At 44.6% G+C, this 24,720-nt stretch overlaps 1 protein-coding gene across 2 annotated transcripts in view; it reads right to left on the reverse strand.

The window, feature by feature from the left end:
- Window positions 1–16,017, reverse strand: part of LOC112250933 (influenza virus NS1A-binding protein homolog A) — a 33,642-nt gene extending 17,625 nt beyond the window's left edge. Inside the window, exons 1-3 of one of the 2 annotated variants that reach the window (XM_024421502.2) lie at window positions 15,615–16,017; window positions 1,335–1,632; window positions 954–1,091 (exon numbers count right to left, since the gene is read on the reverse strand). In XM_024421502.2, the coding sequence (XP_024277270.1) occupies window positions 954–1,064 (111 nt within the window). In that variant the 5' untranslated portion in view covers window positions 1,065–1,091; window positions 1,335–1,632; window positions 15,615–16,017. Of the gene's footprint in view, window positions 1–953; window positions 1,092–1,334; window positions 1,633–9,572; window positions 9,596–15,614 lie in introns of those variants that run through there. The other variant, XM_024421508.2, reaches the window with a different exon arrangement.
- Window positions 16,018–24,720: the final 8,703 nt, after the last annotated feature.

Below are 24,720 nucleotides of genomic sequence, written 5' to 3' on the forward strand. Positions count from 1 at the left end.
TTTTTATCCATTTTAGAATAAGGCGGTACTGTAACAAAATATGGAAAAGGGACTGAATAGTTTCAGTACCAATCAAAAGTTGACACCTACTCATTTAAGTTTTTTTGGGGGTACTATTTCCTACATTGTAGAACAATAGTCATCAAAACTTAGCCTAAAAGTGTTAAATCAAAATATATTTTAGATTCTTCAAAGTAGCCACCCTTTGCCTCGATGACAGCTTTGCACACTCTTGGCATTCTCTGAACCAGCTTCACCTGGGATGCTTTTCCAACAGTCTCGAAGGAGTTCCTACATATACTGAGCACTTGTTGGCTGCTTTTCCTTCACTGCGGTCTAACTCATCCCAAACCATCTCAATTGGGTTGAGGTCAGGTGAATGTGGAGGCCAGGTCATCTGATGCAGCACTCAATAATTGTCCTTGGTCAAATAGCACTTACACAGCCTGGAGGTGTGTTTTGGGTCGTCCTGTTGAAAAACAAATGATAGTCCCACTAAGCACAAACCAGATGAGATGGCGTGTCGCTGCAGAATGCAGGGGTAGCCATGCTGGTTAAGTGTGCCTTGAATTCTAAATAACATCACTGACAGTGTCACCAAAAAAGCAGAACCACACCTCCTCCCCCATGCTTCACCGTGGGAACCACACATGCAGATATCATCCATTCACCTACTTTGCATCTCAAAGACAGCGGTTGGAACCAAAAATCTCAAATTTGGACACATCAGAACATGTGTTTGTTATTTTTAGTCCCATCATTCAGCTCCATTCAACCCCTCCCATCCATCTCTGAACACCATCCAGTTGATTTCTATTTGCCATATATTTTTCAACAGTGCTCTTTCGCAAAAGTTCTGAACCTTTCTATTCTTATAGTTCAAGACTCAGTAATGGTGTCATTTCTCAAAAGATGGACCGGGGGGGGTCGAGAGCGGGGGGGGAAACACGTACCTGCAGTCTCACGTCACAGAACTGTCCACTCTTTCTCAGGGCATTCATCTTGGCTACGGTGGAATCCAAGAGACTCTCATCTTCAAAGAGCAGATAACCATTGGGAATCATCTCACTATTTAATGTTGGGGGCTGAGCCTGACCAGCGAGGGATGGAGGGGAGAAAGGGGGAACATGAAAAAGAGAAAAAAGTATCTAAATTTCTATCCCCATATGACTACATGTCAACCATCAGTCCCACACAGAGAAGAGTGGCATGATGCTGGCATCGTTCATAAAAGCTTGTTTGATTAATTCATGATCACAATGACTTGGATTAGGCACATGTGCATTGTGCGTGTGTAATCCGCCCCTTGCATTAATAATAATAATTAAACATACCTAATACAGGATTATGTAACTCCAGGGACTGCTACTGGTGTCCGTAGAGGGCAGGGACCGATGGAAGAGAAGGCAGGCAAAGTAGACAGAGACCACAAGGGAACCCAAGTCTTATTAACCAGCGGAGGAGGAAGGGGGCTGTCAAAAGTAATGCCAGTTGACCAAAGGGATGTGAGCCGGGGGTAGGGGGGCAGCCGCACCGGTGCAAACTATCAGGCTTGAAGCGACTGTAATCAAGTCCTCAGGATCCCGTTGGCTATAGAGTCAAACTTTTTCTGTGTTGGGCGTGCATTATAACCTGGAGGAGAGAGGAGAAAGTTTGTCACAACTAAATTACACCAAACTGCAGTGAGATCAATAGATAGGATAGAAGCACATGCTCAGAACAAGGTCTGAATTTAACCCACGTGTTTAAACTAAGCTACTTCATGGCATCTCCAGCAGGCAAGCAGAGTGACTGCTGCAGTCAAGTAGCACACTGACAGTCCAGTCACTAAAATAGTCTCTCAGTAGCATTAAACCCCACCCTCCCATTTTCCACTCCTTCAGTGTCCCTCTCTAAAGTCTTAAGAACAGGCCCTCTGATCCCTGCCCCCTCCACACCGGCTACCCAGCCCAGACACTACCGCTGAATCCGGCTCAAACTCGTGGATGTGCTTTGCCGAGGACTAGGACTATCCCTCATCCACTAGGACTATCCCTCATCCACTAGGACTATCCCTCATCCACTAGGACTATCCCTCATCCACTAGGACTATCCCTCATCCACTAGGACTATCCCTCATCCACTAGGACTATCCCTCAGTCTTAATACATAACAAGAGAAGGAAGAAACTGTCACCATTCCAGAAAATCTGCCATTATGTGGGGGATGTGTGAGATTCTCACAAGGCAACATGTTCCAAATACCCTTGCCATTTTACTAGTGTACATACAATGTTATAGCCAACCTAACTGCTGTCACTGGTGCTGACAGCTACAGTGCCGTGAAAAAGTATTTGCCCCATTTCTGATTCTCTATTTGTGCATATTTGTCACTGAATACCAGATATTCAACCAAAACCTAATATTAGATAAAGGGAACCTGAGTGAATGAATACAAATTGGATACTTATTTAATAAAATGTGGGTGTGGGAAATTGTTAATTTCAGCTCCTAACATAACAGGCCTGGACGTTTGACTAGGCCATTTCAAAACTTTCCATCTGTTCCTTCTGGTGTAGACTTGCTTGTGTGTTTTGGATGATTGTCTTGCTGCATGACCCAGCTGTGCTTCAGTTTACAGACTTGATGACCTGACATTCTCCTGTAAACACAGATCTAAATACATTTTTCATTGGTAGCACTGGTTGTCTCAACTTAAATTTAGGCGCACCACATTAAATTTAGGAGCACCAGAAAATATTTTTTATTTTTATTTGGTTGAGATACAGACTACATGAATTCAAGCTACTTTTGAAGCACATATGAAACTTCAGCACTTCAGTTTAGTATAAGAGCTAAGATGAACAAATAACAGTCATTGAAATTACCAAGTCATTTGTGGAACATTAGGCTTCTACATTGTGTAAAAGCACTATTTTCCTATTGAGACACATTCAAAATTGTACACAGACAAACCGACAGACCAACTGCTCTTTGTGTGCTGCTGGAAATAATGACGACCATGTCTTCCTCCAGTCCAAGACGATTCAGACAGAAGAAACAATACACACGCTCACATTCTTAAAACCGCCACGAAGGCCATGTGTGAAAGAGACTTTTGTCCAACTTTTTCTGTTTCGGGCATCTTGTGCTCAGCTGGTTTGGAAACTGTAGGAGTGTGAATGTGTAGTTTGTATGTGGGGGTGGGGGTCAGCAATAGGCCAAAAAATATCCCCCTAGAGTATTTTAGATATTGGTCCAAAAATACTATCATCAGGAACACTGCCCCCCAAACATTTTAGCATTTAGGAAATCTGATCCCAAGCATTCCAACAAATAGAAAAAAAAAACCTAATCTTGTCTCATAGTCAAGGAATTAAGTGATATTGCAAGTACCTCTTTTTGGGCTTGGTAGCGGTGAATTTGTAGTGTATAAATTATAATTATGTTCCGGCTACCCAACCATCCGCCCGATAAATCGGGCCGCGGCATTCCAACAAAAAAGACCTGATCTTGTCTCATTATAGTCAAGAAATTAAGTGATATTGCATTTGAAAGTAACTCTTCTTGGGCTTGGTAGTGGTGAAATCTAGTTGCCTGCCCCTGGTGTAGGGCAAAGTAGCATTTTAGTTTAGCAAACACTTCAGGCATTGCTTTTCCACCATTTAATCAAATACCAACTAATTAAATTAGGTGCCATTTGCCAAATTAAACTGTTAACCTTGGCGTATCATAACACAATTGCAGCCAAGCCACCACCCGGTAGTTCTTTGAAAGCTCTTTAGTTAATATCCCTGGCGGACTTCAAAACCACCCAACTTTCATCTGAAGAAAAATGTGTGTCTGGGATCTCAATACTAATATTACCCACAGGAGACCGCTATCTTCTACCTAACACACAAACATATTCCTACGTTGTCTTGGTTGTGTGCTTAGAGTCATTGTCCTGTTGGAAGGTGAACCGTTGCCCCAGACTGAGGTCTTGAGCAGGTTTTCATCAAGGATCTCTGTACTTTGCTCCGTTCAGCTTACCATCAACTCTGATTAGCCTCCCAATCCCCACAGCTGAAAAACATCCCCACTGTGTAACGCTGCTACCGCCATGCTTCACCGTAGGGATGGTTCCAGGTTTCCTCCAGACGTGACGCTTAACTTCTTGGTGACAGGGGGCAGTATTTTCACGTACGGATGAAATGCATGCCCAAATTCAACTGCCTGCTACTCATCCCCAGAAGAGAAGATATGCACATTATTAGTAGATTTGGATAGAAAACACTAACGTTTCTAAAAACGGTTTGAATCAGGTCTGAGTATAACAGAACTTATTTAGCAGGTGAAACCCCGACGACAAACCATTCAGATTTGTTTTAGTTTTTTTTTTGTCACTTCAATGGTTTTCATTGGGAATCCAGATTTTTAAGGGACCTTCTTGCAGTTCCTAGCGCTTCCACTGGATGTCAGTCTAGAAATTGGTTGAGGTTATTCCTTTGTGTAATGAAGTACCAAGTATCTTGAACGAGGGTCACTTGAAGTGTACTGTTAGATGCACGTTACCAGAAAGCATGCTTCAGTTTGTTTTCTTCCTGCATTGAACACAGATCATCCAGTCTTCAATTGTATCAATTTTTTATGTTAAAAAAATACCTAAAGTTGTATTACAAAAGTAGCTTGAAATGTTTTGGCAAAGTTTACAGGTAACTTGAGATATTTTCTAGTCACGTTGAGCAAGTAGGGATCGGTGTTTTTCTGGATCAAACCACTCCAAATAAATGGACATTTTCGATATATAATTGACGGAATTAATCGAACAAAAGGACAGTTTGTAAACCAATGTAAACGGCCTATTCCTCAGGCCCATATGCATATAATTGACAGATTAGGATAGAAAACGCTAAAGTTTCCAAAACTGTCAAAATATTGTCTGAGTATAACAGAACTGATATTGCAGGCGAAACCTGAGGAAATTCAAACCAGGAAGTGGCTTTTATTTTGAGAGCTCCATGTTCCATAGCCTGCCTTCGCTCCATTTAAAGGGATATCAACCAGATTCCTTTTCCTATGGCTTCCTCAAGGTGTCAGTCTTTAGACAGTTTCAGACTTTTATTTTGAAAAATGAGCGAGAAAGATAAACTCATGCGAACACCGGACGCAATGTATGCTTGCGCAACAGAGCTTGGGCAGCCATCGTCTCTCCCTCTCCTACTGAAAAAGACAGTGCCAGTTATATTATCGATTATATATATATTTTTTAAACAACCCGAGGATTGATTATAAAAAACATTTGACATGTTTGTGTACATTACGGATACTATTTGGAATTTGTCTGTGTCGCCGTGACCTCTCGAGCCTGTGGATTTCTGAACATAGCAGTTTGTTTGGCGCGTTATTTTGGATATAAAAATAATCTTTATGGAACAAAAGGAACATTTGTGTAACTGGGAGTCTCGCAAGTGAAAACATCCGAAGACCAAAAGGTAAGCGATTCATTTTATTGCTTTTCTGATTTGTGTCCAAGCTACTTTGATGCTAGGTGTTCATGTTTTATGTAGTGATCGATAAACTTACAAACGCTTGGTTGCTTTCGCTGTAAAGCATATTTTCAAAATCTGACAAGACATGTGAATTAACAAAATGCTAAGCTGTGTTTCTATATTGCACTTGTGATTTCATGAATATAAATATTTTTTGTAATATTATTTGAATGTGACGCTCTGAAATTCTGCGGTTGTTGATGACAATTATCCCGCTATAGGTAGGTAGCGTCAAGAAGATAAAAGTTTGATTTTTATTGTCATTTATTTGAATTTGGCGCTCTGCAGTTTCCCTGGCTTATACTCTAACAAATCCCAAAGAGGTTTTAAGCGTTCAGGCCAAAGAGTTCAATCTTCGGTCTAACAAATTTACCACAGGTGGACTGCAATCAAGGATGATTAATGGAAACAGGATGCACCTGACAAACATGCAAAGCAGATTTCTCCACCAAGTCTTTTAAACAGACGCATCACAACAGAAAACAACTTGAATAAGTATTATGAAGTGTGTTTAGGGATCAATGACACTCCAGCCAGAAGCCAGACCCCACAGAGGCATAAGACGAAAGAACACACAGATCAGATTCCTCTCTGCCTGCCTCCCTTCTTAATAAAATGAATGATCCCTCACTATTGTTGATCACATGCCTTACACAAGTCTTACACAACAGCATGGTGACTGGAGAGAGGGGGAGTAAGGACAAACTGTAGGCAAGGAGGGGAGAGAAAGGGGAAGTACAAAGGGAACTACGAAAAATGTATTGCATTGCTGTGAAACAGAACAGAATGTCACATGACTAACGCTACTAAAATCTGGAACGTGTTTTTGAATCTGGGTGTGTCTCCAGCCTACTCCGTGTGTGTGTGTGTGGCGGATGTGCTATAGCTTGCATGGCAGAATGAAGTGACAGAGTTGGCCAGGCGGGTTATAAAATTGAATGTGTGCCCAACAACGTATGTGTGTGTCCTTGCATAAGTATGTAAGCAAGAGTTGAATCAAGGATGTTTCTAGGCCAGTGTGTGTGTTAGAGCAGCAGCCACAGCCCCTGTATGTACTGTACATATGTGGGTCAGTTGGCCCACTGTGGCAGAAGATCCTTCTGAATGCTCCACTCGCTCTCTGCTCCTTTAGGTCCCCCCACACTCCTCTCTCCTACATCTCTCTCCTCTATATCCCCCTCTCCATATCTTTCCCAATCAGAAACACTCTTCCTGATTCTGATAAGCATTTTGACTGATGCTATCAGGGCTGCTCTACAAAGGCCAATGAAAAGGTGAATGAGGAGAGGCACATTTAAAGTCTTCATAAACCACAGTGAGGTAGAGACCAGTTAGTCTATATTTCAGTAATCGATTTAGGGCTATTTCCGACAAAATAAAAATGGTTGACAGGGTCGGTTTGCGTATTTGCCCCCCCCACATATTTTCCACACGTTTGAATAAAATAAAACTATATGTAGACTAGAGCTTGTCTGATGGTTTCAGCACTGCGATTAAAAAATAAAGACAAATTACTGAAGAGGGAGTCAGATTGATATAGCCTAACCAGAAAAATAATGGCCAGATGGTTCTCCTCCCGCTGGTCTTCACATTGTGCCTTTAAGTTCCTTAGGTTGCCAGTAATAGGCTACACCAGCTGTCGGCAACCTTATCCATTTGGAGTGCCAAGTTATAATACCATTTCTACTGATCTGCGTGCCAGTTACTTAAAAAAAGAAAAGCACATTCATTTAATTCATAATAAAGTCATAGATTTTTTTTTTTATTAAAAAAAATATAGAACTCAATGTCATGTGGTTAATCAAAACGCTATCTAAAAGTAACGTCTAGTGCCATTGCCGATACATAAGTTGCCGACATAATGCCAACACAAAAACATTGCAGTCCACAGGTATAACATATCCTGATAAAAATAAATATCCTATAAAATCCCATTGGCTATGCATGGCCTGTTTGAAACATTGCATCAACAAATAACTTGGTCAGGCCTAAATCTTATGCTAGCAAACTTGCAACATTGTATAAAATATTCTGGGCCCTCAAGTTTCCTGCTCCAGACAGACGGCTATAGGCTATTTGCCAAGGCATAAGAAGTAGTCAGGTATGGACCTGAGCCCTAGGACCATGCCGCAGGACTACCTGGCCAAATGACTCCTTGCTGTCCCCAGTCCACCTGGTCATGCTGCTGCTCCAGTTCCAACTGTTCTGCCTGTGGCTATGGAACCACTGACCTGTTCACCGGACGTTCTCACTATCTCTGAATGATTGGCTATGAAAAGTCAACTGACAACTGACATTTACCCCTGAGGTGCTGACGGTTGTACCCTCTACAACCACTGATTATTATTATTTGACCCTGCTGGTCATCTATGAATGTTTGAACAGCTTGGCCATGTACTGTTATAATATCCACCCGGCACAGCCAGAAGACTGGCGACCCCTCAGTGCCTGGTTCCTCTCTAGGTTTCTTCCTAGGTTTTGGCCTTTCTAGGGAGTTTTTCCTAGCCACCGTGCTTCTATATCTGCACTGCTTGCTGTTTGGGGGTTTTAGGCTGGATTTTGGTATAGCACTGACATTGGCTGATGTAAAAAGGGCTTTAAAAATACAGTCGATTGATTGAGGTAGGCCTATTTTATGACGTTTCCACCAGATCAGAGCATGACATTTTTTTTCCCTTTCATGCTGAGTGGTTATCGAAAGGGAGAGAGCAGGAAAGATTTTTCAAATAGGCTAAATTAAGAAACCATTGTCATTCTCAATGGATGTAAAAGGCTTAGTTTACTTGCGGTTTGATGCAAAGAAAAAATTACTTTGAGAAGCGCCACAGTGATGAGTGAAGACTAGTTATGCACTAATACGACATTTCTGGCCGATATTTAACATTTTTGCATCCTTTTAAGCATTCTAGTACAGTTTAATAGTTAACACACAAACATGGACACAGCGGTCTAAGGCACTGCTTGCTTCTCAGTGCAAGAGATGTCACTACAGTCCCTGGTTCGAATCCAGGCTGTATCACATCCGGCCGTGGTTGGGAGACGCATAGAGCGGCACACAATTGGCCCAGCGTCATCCAGGTTTGGCCAGGGAAGGCCATCATTGTAAATAAGAATTTGTTCTTAACCACTTTAACTGACTTGCCTAGTTAAATAAAAGGTTACACATCCAAAAATGTTTTTTTTTTGTTGTAGGCATTTACATATGTCCCCAATAGCAGTAAAACATAATAAAAACCCATTTCTTTCAATGAGCAACAAACACCTTGACAGGACTGGCTATAGATATATATATTTGCTGCAACTCCCGTACAGACTCGGGAGAGCCATGCGTCCTACGAAACACGACCGTGCCAAGCCCTGTCTAGCCCAGAAGCCAGTTGCACAAATGCGTCGGAGAAAACACTGTACAACTGGTGACCAAAGTCTGCGTGCATGCGCCCTGCCCGCCACAAGGAGTCACAAGAGTGCGATGAGATACGTAAATCCCGGCCGGCCAAACCCTCCCCTAACCCGGACGACGCTGAGCCAATTGTGCGCCGCCTCATGGGTCTCCCGGTCGCGGCACAGCCTGGGATCGAACCCGGGTCTGTAGTGACGCCTCAAGCACAGCGATGCAGGGCCTTTGACCTCTGTGCCACTCTGGAAGCCCCAACAGAGCTCGTTTTTAAAAGAACAATGGGTAAATATCGTACAACCCGGGTTTCCAAAGCTCTTAGAGAAGATTTAAATCACTGCCAAAATACACTGATAAAAAAATAAAGGGAACACAACCTCTAGCGACGAGCAATCCCGTATCCGGGAGCGTAATCATAGCCTCAAGCTCATTACCATAACGCAACGTTTCCTATTCATGAAAATCGCAAATGAAATTAAATAAATATATTCAAACAAGCTTAGCCTTTTGTTAACAACACTCATCTCAGATTTTCAAAATATGCTTTTCAACCAAAGCTACACAAGCATTTGTGTAAGAGTATTGATAGCCTAGCATAGCATTAAGCCTAGCATTCAGCAGGCAACATTTTCACAAAAACAAGAAAAGCATTTAAATAAAATAATTTACCTTTGAAGAAGTTTGGATGTTTTGAATGACGAGACTCTGTTAGATAGCAAATGTTCAGTTTTTCCAAAAATATTATTTGTGTAGACGAAATAGCTCCGTTTTGTTCATCACGTTTGGCTAAGAAAAAGACCGGAAAATGAAGTCACAACGCCAAACTTTTTTCCAAATTAGCTCCATAATAAGACAGAAACATGGCAAACGTTGTTTAGAATCGATCCTCAAGGTGTTTTTCACATATCTATTCGATGATCTATCAGTGGTGGCAGTTGGCTTCTCATCAGAAGCAAACGGAAAAATACTGCAGCTGGAGATAATGCAATAATTGCGACGGAGGACACCAAGCGACCACCTGGTAGATGTAGTCTCTTATGGTCAATCTTCCAATGATATGCCTACAAATACGTCACAATGCTGTCGACACCTTGGGGAAGCGACAGAAAGCCTAAGCTCATTCACAGCCAATTCACAGCCATATAAGGAGTCATTGGCATGAGGCGGTTTCAAAAGATGCGGCACTTCCTGATTGGATTTGTATCTGTTTTTTTTCTGTAACATCAGTTCTGTGGCACTCACAGACAATATCTTTGCAGTTTTGGAAACGTCAGTGTTTTCTTTCCAAAGCTATCAATTATATGCATAGTCGAGCATCTTTTCGTGACAAAATATCTTGTTTAAAACGGGAATGTTTTTCATCCAAAAATTAAAAATAGCGCCCCATATATCCAAAGAAGTTAAACAAAACAATGTAACTCACTTCTGTGAAATCAAACTGTCCACTTAGGAACCAACACTGATTGACAATAAATTTCACATGCTGTTGTGCAAATGGAATTGACAACAGGTGGAAATTATAGGCATTTAGCAAGACACCCTCAATAAAGGAGTGGTTCTGAAGGTGGGGACCACAGACCACTTCTCAGTTCCTATGCTTCTTGGCTGATGTTTTGGTCACTTTTGAATGCTGGCGGTGCTTTCACTCGTGGTAACATGAGACGGAGTCTACAACCCACACAAGTGGCTCAGGTAGTGCAGCTCATCCAGGATCGCACATCAATACGTGCTGTGGCAAGAAGGTTTGCTGTGTCTGTCAGCGTAGTGTCCAGAGCATGGAGGCGCTACCAGGAGACAGGCCAGTACATCAGGAGACGTGGAGGAGGCCAACAACCCAGCAGCAGGACCGCTCCCTCCGCCTTTGTGCAAGGAGGAGCACTGCCAGAGCCCTGCAAAATAACCTCCAGCAGGCCACAAATGTGCATGTGTCTGCTCAAACGGTCAGAAACAGACTCCATGAGGGTGGTATGAGGGCCCGACGTCCACAGGTGGGGGTTGTGCTTTACAGCCCAACACCGTGCAGGACGTTCGGCATTTGCCAGAGAACACAAAGATTGGCAAATTCGCCACTGGCGCCCTGTGCTCTTCACAGATGAAAGCAGGTTCACACTGAGCACGTGACAGACGTGACAGTCTGGAGACGCCGTGGAGAACGTTCTGCTGCCTGCAACATCCTCCAGCATGACCGGTTTGGCGGTGTGGCAGTCATGGTGTGGGGTGGCATTTCTTTGGGGGGGGGGACGCACAGCCCTCCACGTGCTCGCCAGAGGTAGCCTGACTGCCATTAGGTACCGAGATGAGTTCCTCAGACCCCTTGTGAGACCATATGCTGGTGCGGTTGGCCCTGGGTTCTTCCTAATGCAAGACAATGCTAGACCTCATGTGGCTGGAGTGTGTCAGCAGTTCCTACAAGAGGAAGGCATTGATGCTATGGACTGGCCCGCCAGTTCCCCAGACCTGAATCCAATTGAGCACATCTGGGACATCATGTCTCGCTCCATCCACCAACGCCACGTTGCACCACAGACTGTCCAGGAGTTGGCGGATGCTTTAGTCGAGGTCTGGGAGGAGATCCCCCAGGAGACCATCCGCCACCTCATCAGGAGCATGCCCAGGCATTGTAGGGAGGTCATACAGTGTGAGTGTAGTCTGGCCCAGGAGTGTGAAGGTGAACGGAAAGGCTCTGGAGCAACGAACCGCCCTTGCTGTCTCTGCCTGGCCGGTTCTCCTCTTTCCACTGGGATTCTCTGCCTCTAACCCTATTACAGGGGCTGAGTCACTGGCTTACTGGGGCTCTCTTATACCGTCCCTGGGTGGGGTGCGTCACCTGAGTGGGTTGAGTCACTGATGTGATCGTCTTGTCTGGGTTGGCGCCCCCCCCTTGGGTTATGCCGTGGCGGAAATCTTTGTGGGCTATACTCAGCCTTGTCTCAGGATGGTAAGTTGGTGGTTGAAGATATCCCTCTAGTGGTGTGGGGGCTGTGCTTTGGCAAAGTGGGTGGGGTTATATCCTTCCTGTTTGGCCCTGTCCGGGGGTGTCCTCGGACGGGGCCACAATGTCTCCTGACCCATCCTGTCTCAGCCTCCAGTATTTATGCTGCAGTAGTTTGTGTCAGGGGGCTAGGGTGAGTTTGTTATATCTGGAGAACTTCTGTCCTATTCGGTGTCCTGTGTGAATTTAAGTGTTCTCTCTCTAAATCTCTTTCTTTCTTTCTCTTGGAGGACCTGAGCCCTAGGACCATGCCTCAGGACTACCTGACATGATGACTCCTTGCTGTCCCCAGTCCACCTGGCCGTGCTGCTGCTCCAGTTTCAACTGTTCTGCTTTATTATTATTGGACCATGCTGGTCATTTATGAACATTTGAATATCTTGGCCATGTTCTGTTATAATCTCCACCCGGCACAGCCAGAAGAGGACTGGCCACCCCACATAGCCTGGTTCCTCTCTAGGTTTCTTCCTAGGTTTTGGCCTTTCTAGGGAGTTTTTCCTAGCCACCGTGCTTCTACACCTGCATTGCTTGCTGTTTGGGGTTTTAGGCTGGGTTTCTGTACAGCGCTTTGAGATATCAGCTGATGTACGAAGGGCTATATAAATACATTTGATTTGATACAGGCATGTGGAGGCCACACACACTACTGAGCCTCATTTTGACTTGTTTTAAGGACGTTGGATCAGCCTGTAGTGTGGTTTTCCACTTTAATTTTGAGTGTGACTCCAAATCCAGACCTCCATGGGTTGATAAATTTGATTTCCATTGATAATTTGTGTGATTTTGTTGTCAGCACATTCAACTATGTAAAGAAAAAAGTATTTAATAAGAATATTTCATTCATTCAGATCTAGGATGTGTTATTTTAGCGCTCCCTTTATTTTTTTGAGCAGTGTGTTGAATACTTTTCCAAATATATTATTGCTTTATTTTCCAATAATTAAAAAAGGTTCTAAATTTTCTTCCACTTTAGAGTATTTTGTGTAGAACGTTGACAAAAAAGACAAATCTATTTTAATCCAACTTCGTAACAAAATATGGGAAAAGTAATGGGGTGTGAAACCTTTATTGCAAAATACATCTCAAATTGTATTTAGAATTTAAATGTAATATCTTACATTGTTCTTTTCTATAACCGTTTTGTACTTCGTCATGTATTTGAACATTTTATGTGGACTCCATAAACAGTAGCTAACAGGGTTCTTAAATAAACCACTCCGTAAAGAGATAATGTGTGTTTGTAAGGAAGTTATTAACTTCTCATGATCAAATTTAATATTTCACCAAATATGTATTTTTCTCATCTTATTTTAGTCCAGAAGACAAAGGATCTAGGCATAGAAAATAAAGACTTACATGTACACCCCAGACCTCCAAAGAGATTTTGGGGGAGTGAGGAACATCTGACCTGGGGATGCCAAGAAGAAGCCTAGGCCTAAAAACCTAACCTATGCCAGGGACTGGACAACTAGCTACTGCCACATCGTACAACATAAATGTCCCTCACTCAGATGACAAGACTAATGTCACTGCTACCACAGAAAATCTCAATGGTTGGAAATACTAAGATTGAGCTGGTGGGTTTGATGATCCTTTGTTGTGTATCTCTACAGATTTGAAGAAAAATGGCAATGGTTCAGTATTCGCCAGAATGCTAGGCTAACTAACGTTATAACAGCCCATTGGATGCGACACCTAGCATTGGGGTGAGTAGCTACCGGAAGTAGTGTTGAAACCAACGGGTTGCTTCACCATTAGCATTTTAAAAAGTGTCACATACACCAGATAGGTTCATTGAAATGTGCCGTTTTACAGGGTCAGACATTGTAGTATGGTGCCTCGAGTAAATTTGGTGCCTTGCTAAAGGACAGAGATTTTTCACCTTGTTGGCTCTGGTATTCAAACCAGGAACCTTTTGGTTACTGGCAGAATACTAATCGTTATGCTACATGCCGCCCCCTAGCATGCTGACAAAAACAAAAGTTTAATTAAAAACTGAAATACTACTAATCTCCTCAATTCACCTTTCATAATTTCAGGATGATTAGGAATGCAATGATATATTCCATCCTTGGATTGAGTTACATTTGTCAAAGGTTCAGACCAGTAAACTGTACCTTTCATTTAATAGTAATAATGTAGAAAGCCATGATAAATTGTAGCCACCTATCAATCTCAAAAGCAAAAAGACAAATTGTAGACCTACCCGTGTTGCCATGCTGCCGACCCAGTTGGTGGGCAGTGTCAACGAGTGTAACCACCGCCCCTCGCAGATGATGGGTCCAACACCCAATCTGAAGCAGTTCTATTGGTTGGCTCAACTTGTCTGTCGCTGAGACTGGTGTCTGGGCGTGCGCATAGCGTACAGTGGAGCATGCTTGCACGAGACATCAGACCACAGCGCTTTGACTAGTTTGTCAGTCGACCCCCGTCCCATAACACAAGCATGTGTGTCAGCGGAGCCAAAGCCTCAATAGATGGCATGACTACACACTACCAACTATGCACACACAAAAACAAAACACGAAGGACATGGCAATTACAGTGTATTACGAAAGAGGCCGCACCAGGAAAACATCACAAAAGGCTATTTTTGTTTTGTCGCCTGCCTGCTATACTTGCCAGGGCCTGGTTTCCCGATAGCGTTGGAACTTAGCGTTTTAACGATGCATCTTTCCCACAACAGCCGAAAAAGTCATATACGTTTCACAGAGAGAAAGTTCGCTAAGTGCATCATTGGGAGTTTGAGCCGAAAATGATAGGATCGAAAGAAAAGCAGCGCTCCTCTCGGATCAGTTTCCCCCATTAAAATCTTACCATAACATTAGAATTATTTCACAATACTGATGACGGATCAGCTCCTAGAGAGTTATCACATATGGATGCAAATATTGAGGGGGTCTAAAACTAATGCTTACCCTATAACAATGCACTAGATTTGCAAAACATTGTGGACATTTTTGTTACATATCAAAATATAGTGAAGGAAAATTTACAGCGAGTAGCTGAACTCAAATGAATATGAAATGTACTTCAATATGATTTAATTATATAGGCCTATGTAACCTATTCATATTTTAATGCAGTCATCTCAGTTTTCATTTGAAGCATATTGACATCCTTTGCTTATTTGTAGCAGTTGCAAATACATTGGCAACTTTGTATTTGTCAGATTCCTTGTGTTTGTGAAGTTATCAGCAGTCAGAGACAGATCTTGAATTCCACGTTTAGCGGAGATCTGCATATAAAAAGGTTTAAAGGGGGAGGGGGGGAATCTAACGGCGCACTTAGCCGTTCCTCATATGGTCTGGGGCAGTGGGTAAATTCCAAGCGTTTTCAATTGCAACTTTAACAGTGGTTTCGGGAAAGAACTCAGACATGTAATGATGCTCCTACATCTGTCACTGCAGCCAACGACAAATTGTAGATATTCATTCTGCGGTTGGCCACTCACTACAATGCGGGAATATGCTATTTAACAAACTTCAATGTAAAACATGTAGGCTACAGTGCAGTAAAACCCGTCTACATTTAGAAAACTACCCGACAGAGGTCAGCATATAAAAATAGTTTTAAAAAAACAGCCAAGCAAGCAACCTCGTGTTAAATGTAACGTTACACATTTCCCAGTGGGCTAGCATTGGCCTACGACGGAACGTTACAGTACAACATCTACCAACAATGACAATACGCAAAATTCGAAAGAAATAAAACCTTACCTGGGGCTTTTGACAGCTGGAGGTGGTAGACATATTTAATGTAAATTCAGAGTTGTGTGGATACGGTTCCGTTTTTGGACAGGTCCCGCTCTTTTCTCTCTCCAATGCGACTGAAGTGCAGACAAGTCCGAACAAGGCGCGACAAAAGGGGCGGCTCGAGCACGTTCGCAAGGGCGAAGTGCCAACAAAGGAGGTGGAAAACTGACGATAGTTCACTCAGACCGTTTACCATTTGGGGAAAAAAATAAAAGGTTAGTTCTGGTCTGCCTAACTGGGTGTGTCTCCCATAAAACCCAGTGCAATAGCAGATAGGTCTGGTCAACTTAGTTAATTGAATCAGAACTGCGAGTAGAGTGTCACTCTCCCCCACAAGTACCACACGTAGCAATACCCAAGATGGAGCAAGGAGCCAGATATTCCACCGGATGTCTAATTGTGATGCATCCGGTTGGCGTTTCCACACTACGAAATATGATGATGAGAGGAAGCCCAGCGGCCGGCAGTGGGATGTATTTCTTTAACTTTTTTTATTTCAACTTTATTTAACTAGGCAAGTCAGTTAAGAACAAATTCTTATTTACAATGGAGGCCCACACCGGTCAAACCCTGATGACGCTGGTCCAATTGTGCGCCGCCCTATGCTCTTTTATTTAATGATGAAACATTTGATATAAATACAGTTTTCTGTTCCCCCCAAAAAATCTGTTACAAACAGTGTGAACTAGTTTGTAAGATCTCAGTAGTTTGTGCTTGGCTCTGCCTCCCTCGTTGCTTGTTCTGCCCACCATGACTACTTCGTTCCAATTGGAAATGACAGGTGGTGGTCTATCTTGGGTTAGTTATGAAAGTCTTTGGTTAATATAGCCTAGCCTGCCAAAAGACAATTACAACTGCAAGATGGCGCAATCAGTTGGGTAAGAGATGGGTTGCGTTCCAGACACAGGAGGTTGGTGGCACCTTCATTTTGGGAGGAAATACTTTTGGTAATGGCTGGAGCGGAATGTGTGGTATGACATCAAATGCATCAAACAAAAGGTTTCCATTTAGAAAATTGAAAACGACTTTCTGCATTTTAAAGGCCCAATGCAACTGTAATAAAATAAAATAAATCTCTATCAAATCATTTCTGGGTAGCAACGATGTACCTTACCATAGTAGTTGTGGTCAAAAAGAAAATAATCATGTTTGTTAAGCAAAAAAAATATTTTTCAAGTAAGAATGTCTCTAGGACTGTATGTATGATCTGAGTGGGAAGGGCACCAAAGTGGTACATTAACCACAGTATGGGAAAATCCACCAGAGCAGAAGGGCCTAATGAGAGGGAAATGTAGCCTAACCTGAAAACAAGCTTTTATTTGCAGAGAGGTTTTGAACTGATCTATTATGCATCATACCGACTGTATTTCTGTATTTATATATCTTCAAAACTTGATTGCTGACATGCAAAACATTTTAGGACTATATCAAATCAAATCAAATTTATTTATATAGCCCTTCGTACATCAGCTGATATCTCAAAGTGCTGTACAGAAACCCAGCCTAAAACCACAAACAGCAAGCAATGCAGGTGTAGAAGCACGGTGGCTAGGAAAAACTCCCTAGAAAGGCCAAAACCTAGGAAGAAACCTAGAGAGGAACCAGGCTATGTGGGGTGGCCAGTCCTCTTCTGGCTGTGCCGGGTGGAGATTATAACAGAACATGGCCAAGATGTTCAAATGTTCATAAATGACCAGCATGGTCGTATAATAATAAGGCAGAACAGTTGAAATTGGAGCAGCAGCACGGTCAGGTGGACTGGGGACAGCAAGGAGTCATCATGTCAGGTAGTCCTGGGGCATGGTCCTAGGGCTCAGGTCCTCCGAGAGAGAGAAAGAAAGAGAGAATTAGAGAGAGCATATGTGGGGTGGCCAGTCCTCTTCTGACTGTGCCGGGTGGAGATTATAACAGAACATGGCCAAGATGTTCAAATGTTCATAAATGACCAGCATGGTCCAATAATAATAAGGCAGAACAGTTGAAACTGGAGCAGCAGCACGGCCAGGTGGACTGGGGACAGCAAGGAGTCATCATGTCAGGTAGTCCTGGGGCATGGTCCTAGGGCTCAGGTCCTCCGAGAGAGAGAGAGAGAGAGAAAGAGAGAATTAGAGAACGCACACTTAGATTCACACAGGACACCGAATAGGACAGGAGAGGTACTCCAGATATAAGAAACTGACCCTAACCCCCTGACACATTAACTACTGCAGCATAAATACTGGAGGCTGAGACAGGAGGGGTCAGGAGACACTGTGGCCCCATCCGAGGACACCCCCAGACAGGGGCCAAACAGGAAGGATATAACCCCACCCACTTTGCCAAAGCACAGCCCCCACACCACTAGAGGGATATCTTCAACCACCAATTTACCATCCTGAGACAAGGCTGAGTATAGCCCACAAAGAACTCCGCCATGGCACAAACCAAGGGGGGTATCAACAATATCAACAATGCAATAATGAAACACATACCAAATATATCGTTTTTGGATTGAATTTTATTTAATGCTGAGTGTCATCATATCCAATTCTCAACTAGGCATTGAATCTCGGGGTGTACTTTTTAACCACAAGGTCAAGGCAGTTATTTAAAAATGTATAGGCCATTATAATTTCTGCATACTTTTTTATCCCCTTTTTCATGGTATCCAATTGTTAGTAGTTACTGTCTTGTCTCAACGCTACACGACCTGGTCAGCGTGCACTGTGCCCGGCCTACCACAGGAGTCGCTAGTACGCGATGAAACAACGATATCCCTGCCGGCCAAACCCTCCCTTAGATCACTGCGCCACCGGGGAGGCCAATGTCTGCATACTTTCTATCAAGTTTTATACATTCAATAAGGGATGCACCAATTTGAATATTGAGGGCCAATACCAATATCCTATTTCATTTGTAATTTTATAGCTTTTCTAGGAAAGATAGAAATTGCAATCACGTTTATTCATAGGCTAATAAGAAAATATATCAAATTATTTGATTAATTTTTGTTATATGCATTCAAAAGGATTTGGAAAGTTCACGAAAACATCAGGGAAGATCATCAGGTAGGATATCTGCCTTTGTAGAAACGTGGTTGCAGTTTCTATCTGTGCTAGAAAAGCCATGTAACTAAAAAGGTAACATGAGAATGGCGCCGGAGGAGATCCCTGGCGTTTTACGGTCTTCTGACCAATTGTGCTATTGTCTGTGTCTTTTTGTGTTATTTGTAACTTATTTTGTTCATAATGTTTCTGCCACTTTCTCTTATGACCGAAAAGAGCTTCTGGATGTCAGGACAGCGATTACTCACCTCGTACTGGACGAAGATTTTTTTCTTTAATGAGTCGGACGCAAATTATTTACTTCAGACACTCGACAAGGCCAAAATCTCTTTCTCATGCGAATGACAGGGATGGAGATATCGAGGACATAGGTCGGGGTGCCTTGTAAGGATCCAACGGCAAGTGGATAATCTGCCTCTACCATCAGTCCTAATTAGCCAACGTACAATCATTGAATAACATCGGCAAGATAGAACAGCTGCCTCCGGTAAGACAAGGTGTGGCAGTCTGTGTATATTTGTAAACAACAGCTGGTGCACAAAATCTAATATTAAGGAAGTCTCGTGGTTTTTCTCTGAGGTAGTGTATCTCATGATAAGCTGTAGACCATACTATTTACCAAGAGAGTTTTCAGCTATATTTTTCAAAGCTGTCTATTTACCACCACAAACCGATGCTGGCACTAAGACCGCTCTCAATGAACTGTATAAGGCCATAACAAACAGGAAACCACTCATCCAGAGGTGGGGCTCCTAGTGGCCAGGAACTATAATGCAGGGAAACTTAAATCCGTTTCACCTCATTTCTACCAGCATGTTAAATGTGCAACCGGAGGAAAAAACACTCCAGACAACCTTTACTCCACACACAGAGACGCATACAAAGTTGTCCCTTGCCCTTCATTTGGCAAATCTGACCATAATACTATCCTCCTGATTCCAGGTTACAAGCAAAAACTAAAGCAGCACGCACCAGAGACTCGTTCAATAAAGAAGTGGTCAGATGACGCAGATGCTAAGCTACAGGACTGTTTTGCTAGCACCGACTAGAATATGTTCCGGGATTCTTCCAATGAAATTGAGGAGTACACCACATCAGTCACTGGCATCATCAATTCATCAGTGCATCGATGACATAGTCCCCACACTGACGGTACGTATATACCCCAACCAGAACATATCGATTACAGGCAACATCCGCACTGAGCTAAAGGGCAGAGGTGCCGCTTTCAAGGAGTGTGACTCTAACCCGGACGCTCATAAGAAATCCCTCTATGGCCTCTGATGAAACATCAAACAGGTAAAGCGTCATTACAGGACTAAGATTTAAAAGTGCCCTCAAAGCTCATCACTAAACTAGGGACCCTGGGACAAACACCTCCCTCTGCAACTGGATCCTGGAATTCCTGACAAGCCAGGTTGGCAAACAACACATCTTCCACTCTGATCCTCAACATGTGGGCCCCTTAGGGGGGCGTGCTCAGTCCTTTCCTGTAATCCCTGTTCATCCATGACTACATGGCAAGGCACGACTCCAACTCCATCATTAAGTTTGCTGACGACACGACAATGGTAGGCCTGATCACCGACAACGATGAGACAGCGTATAGGGAGGTCGTCAGAGACCTGGCTGTGTGGTGCCAGAATAACAACCTCTCCCTCAACGTGATCAAGACAAAGGAGATGATTGCGGGCTACAGGAAAAGGAAGACCGAGCACACCCCCATTCTCATCGACAGGGCTGTAGTGGAGCAGGTTGAGAGATTCCAGTTCCTGGAAGAGGGCACAACAAAGCCTATTCCCCCTCACAAGACAGAAAGAATTTGGCATGGATCCTCAGATCCTCAAAAAGTTCTACAGCTGCACCATCGAGTGCATCCTGACTGGTTGCATCACTGCCTGGTATGGCAACTGCATGGACTCCGACCGCAAGGCACTACAAAGGGTAGTGCGTACGGCCCAGTACATCACTGGGGCCAAGCTTCCTGCCATTCTGGACCTCTATACCAGGTGGTGTCAGAGGAAGGCCCTAAAACTTGTCAATGACTCCAGCCACCCTAGTCATACACTGTTCTCTCTCCTACCACACGGCAAGCGGTACTGGATCGCCAAGTGTAGGTCCAAAGGGCTTCTTAACAGCTTCTAGTCCCAAGCCATACGACTCCTGAACAGCTAATCAAATGGCTACCCAAACTGTTTGTATTGTTCCCTCACCCCCTGGATACCACTGCTGGCTTGCTTCTGAAGCTAAGCAGGGTTGGTCCTGGTCAGTCCCTGGATGGGAGACCAGGTGGTGTTGGAGGGCCAGTAGGAGGCACTCTTTCCTCTGGTCTAGTGATTCGGGACACTGCCCGGTGTAGGGTGCAGTCTTTTGGATGGGATGTTAAACGGGTGTCCTGACTTTGAGGTCATTAAAGATTCCATGGCACTTATCGTAAGAGTAGGAGTGTTAACCCTTGTGTCCTGGCTAAATTCCCAATCTGGCCCTCAAACCATCACGGTCACCTAATAATCCCCAGTTTACAATTGGCTCATTCATCCCCCTCCTCTCCCCTGTAACTATTCCCCAGGTCGTTGCTGTAAATAAGAATGTGTTCTCAGTCAACTTATATGGGTAAATAAAAACGTTGCTGCTACTCTCTGTTTATTATCTATGCATAGTCACTTTAACTCTATTACCTTGACTAACCTGTGCCCCTGCGTATTTACTTTGTACTGGTACCCCCTGTATATAGCCTCACTACTGTTATTTTACTACTGCTCTTTAATGATGTTATATACATTTTATACTTAACACGTATTTTCTTAAAACTGCATTGTTGGTTAAGGGCTTGTAAGTAAGCATTTCAGCTTTAATTTTTTTTTTTTTTTAAGATACAGCTTTAAAGAAGATGAAACACAATCAATACAAAAACAATAAACGTAACGTGAAAACCGAAACAGCCTAAACTGGTGCAAACTAACACAGAGACAGGAACAATCACCCACGAAACACTCAAAGAATATGGCTGCCTAAATATGGTTCCCAATCAGAGACAACGATAAACACCTGCCTCTGATTGAGAACCACTTCAGGCAACCATAGACTTTTCTAGATAATCCTACTAATTCACAATCCCAATACCTACAAAAAACCCAAGACAAAACACACCACATAATAAACCCATGTCACACCCTGGCCTGACCAAAATAATAAAGAAAACACAAAATACTAAGACCAGGGTGTGACAGAACCCCCCCCCCCAAGGTGCAGACTCCCGGCCGCACACCAAAACCCATAGGGGAGGGTCCGGGTGGGCGTCTGTCCACGGTGGCGGCTCCGGCGCGGGACGTGGACCCCACTCCAACAAAGTCTTAGTCCCCTTGTATCGCGTCCTTTGATTGGCGACCCTCGCCGCCGACCTTGGCCTAGTAACCCTCACCAAGGACCCCACGGGACTGAGGGGCAGCTCGGGACTGAGGGGTAGCTCGGGACTGAGGGGTAGCTCGGGCAGGTAGTTGGCTCTGGCAGATCCTGGCTGACTGGCGGTTCCGGCGGATCCTGGCTGAATGGCGGATCCTGGCTGACTGGCGGATCTGGAAGATCCTGGCTGACTGGCGGATCTGGAAGATCTGGAAGGTCCTGGCTGACTGGCGGATCTGGAAGATCCTGGCTGACTGGCGGATCTGGAAGATCCTGGCTGACTGGCGGATCTGGAAGATCCTGGCGGCTCTGGCTGCTCCATGCTGACTGGCGGCTTTGGCTGCACCATGCAAACTGGCGGCTCTGGCTGCTCCATGCAGACTGGCGGCTCTGGCTGCTCCATGCAGACTGGCGGTCTGGCTGCTCCATGCAGACTGGCGGCTCTGGCTGCTCCATGCAGACTGGCGCGGCTCTGGCTGCTCCATGCAGACTGGCGGCGGCGTCTCTGGCTGCTCCATGCAGACTGGCGGCTCTGGCTGCTCCATGCAGACTGGCGGCTCTGGCTGCTCCATGCAGACTGGCGGCTCTGGCTGCTCCATGCAGACTGGCGGCTCTGGCTGCTCCATGCAGACTGGCTGCTCTGGCTGCTCCATGCAGACTGGCTGGCTGCTCCATGCAGCTCTGGCTGCTCTGGCTGCTCCATGCAGCTGGCTGGCTGCTCCATGCAGACTGGCAGGCTCTGGCTGCTCCATGCAGACTGGCAGGCTCTGGCTGCTCCATGCAGACTGGCAGGCTCTGGCTGCTCCATGCAGACTGGCAGCTCTATACAGACTGGCAGCTCTGGCTGCTCCATGCAGACTGGCAGCTCTGGCAGCGCTGAACAGGCAGGAGACTCCAGCAGCGCTGTAGAGGAGGAAGGCTCTGGCAGCGCTAAACAGGCAGGAGACACCGGCAGCGCTGGAGAGGAGGAAGGCTCTGGCAGCGCTAAACAGGCGGGAGACTCTGGCAGCGCTGGAGAGGAGGAAGGCTCTGGCAGCGCTAAACAGGCGGGAGATTCCGGCAGCGCTGGAGAGGAGGAAGGCTCTGGCAGCGCTGGACAGGCGAAGCGCACTGAAGGCCTGGTGCGTGGTGCTGGCACTGGTGGTACTGGGCCGAGAACACGCACAGGAAGCCTGGTGCGGGGAGCTGCCACCAGAGGGCTGGTGTGTGGAGATGGCACAGGATGGACTGGACCGTGAAGGCGTACTGGAGATCTTGAGAGCAGGGCTGGCACAGGACGTGCAAGGCTAGGGAGGTGCACAGGAGGCCTGGTGCGTGAGGCTGGCACAATCTTCACCAGCCGACTAACACGCACCTCAGGACGAGTATGGAGCGCTGACCCAGGTGCCATCAAATCCCCGACACGCTCCGTCGGGCGAATTGCGTGCCTAAAGCACAAACACAGCAACTCTCTCATAACTCTCTCCTCCAATTTCCCCATTAACTCCTTCATAGTCTCTGCTTCACTCACCTCCAACACCGGTTCTGGTTCTGGTCTCCTCCTTGGCTCCTCACGATAAACAGGGGAAGTTGGCTCAGGTCTGACTCTGCCTGTGCCACCCCCCAAGACATTTTTGGGGCTGACTCTCAGGCTTCCATCCGCACCGCCGTGCTCTCTCCTCATACCAGCGCCTCTCTGCTTTCGCTGCCTCCAGCTCTTCTTTGGGGCGGCGATATTCTCCTGGCTGTGCCCAGGGTCCTTCACCGTGCAAATCGTCCTCCCATGTCCATTCCTCTTTGCGCTGCTCCTGCTGCCTGTCACCACGCCGCTTGGTCCTGTTGTGGTGGGTGATCCTGTTACGGTTTTCTTGCGGTGAAGGAGAGTCGGACCAAAATGCGGCATGGTTATTGAGATACATCTTTAATGAAGATGAAACACGATCAATACAAAAACAATAAACGTAACGTGAACACCGAAACAGCCTAAACTGGTGCAAACTAACACAGAGACAGGAACAATCACCCACGAAACACTCAAAGAATATGGCTGCCTAAATATGGTTCCCAATCAGAGACAACGATAAACACCTGCCTCTGATTGAGAACCACTTCAGGCAACCGTAGACTTTTCTAGATAACCCTACTAATTCACAATCCCAATACCTACAAAAAACCCAAGACAAAACACACCACATAATAAACCCATGTCACACCCTGGCCTGACCAAAATAATAAATAAAACACAAAATACTAAGACCAGGGCGTGACAAAATGTACAACCAACTGATTGTAGCACTATCACAAATGGAGGAGGCAAGTGGAAAAGTGAGAAGATAGGAAACTTGTTTGCCCGCCATATATTAAAGCTACATATTGGCTGAACGGAACTGGCATAAATAGAAAATATAGCAGTTTCTTCTGAGGCATAATTAGAAAATATACCCGTTTCTTCTGAGGACAAAAATGTTGACAGCAGGTTGCAAAATAAATGGGAAGAGATTTGCGATGTATCAATTCCATGGCATATGGTTTATGAACTGGCACAAAAAAACTACACCTGATTCAACACTTAGAGTTTTTAAATTATTATATAAAATTCTTGCCACCAAAAGAATACTATATATATGGGGCATACAACATTCACA

This window comes from Oncorhynchus tshawytscha, linkage group LG01, assembly GCF_018296145.1.
Source record: "Oncorhynchus tshawytscha isolate Ot180627B linkage group LG01, Otsh_v2.0, whole genome shotgun sequence".
NCBI classification, from domain to species: Eukaryota; Metazoa; Chordata; class Actinopteri; order Salmoniformes; family Salmonidae; genus Oncorhynchus; species Oncorhynchus tshawytscha.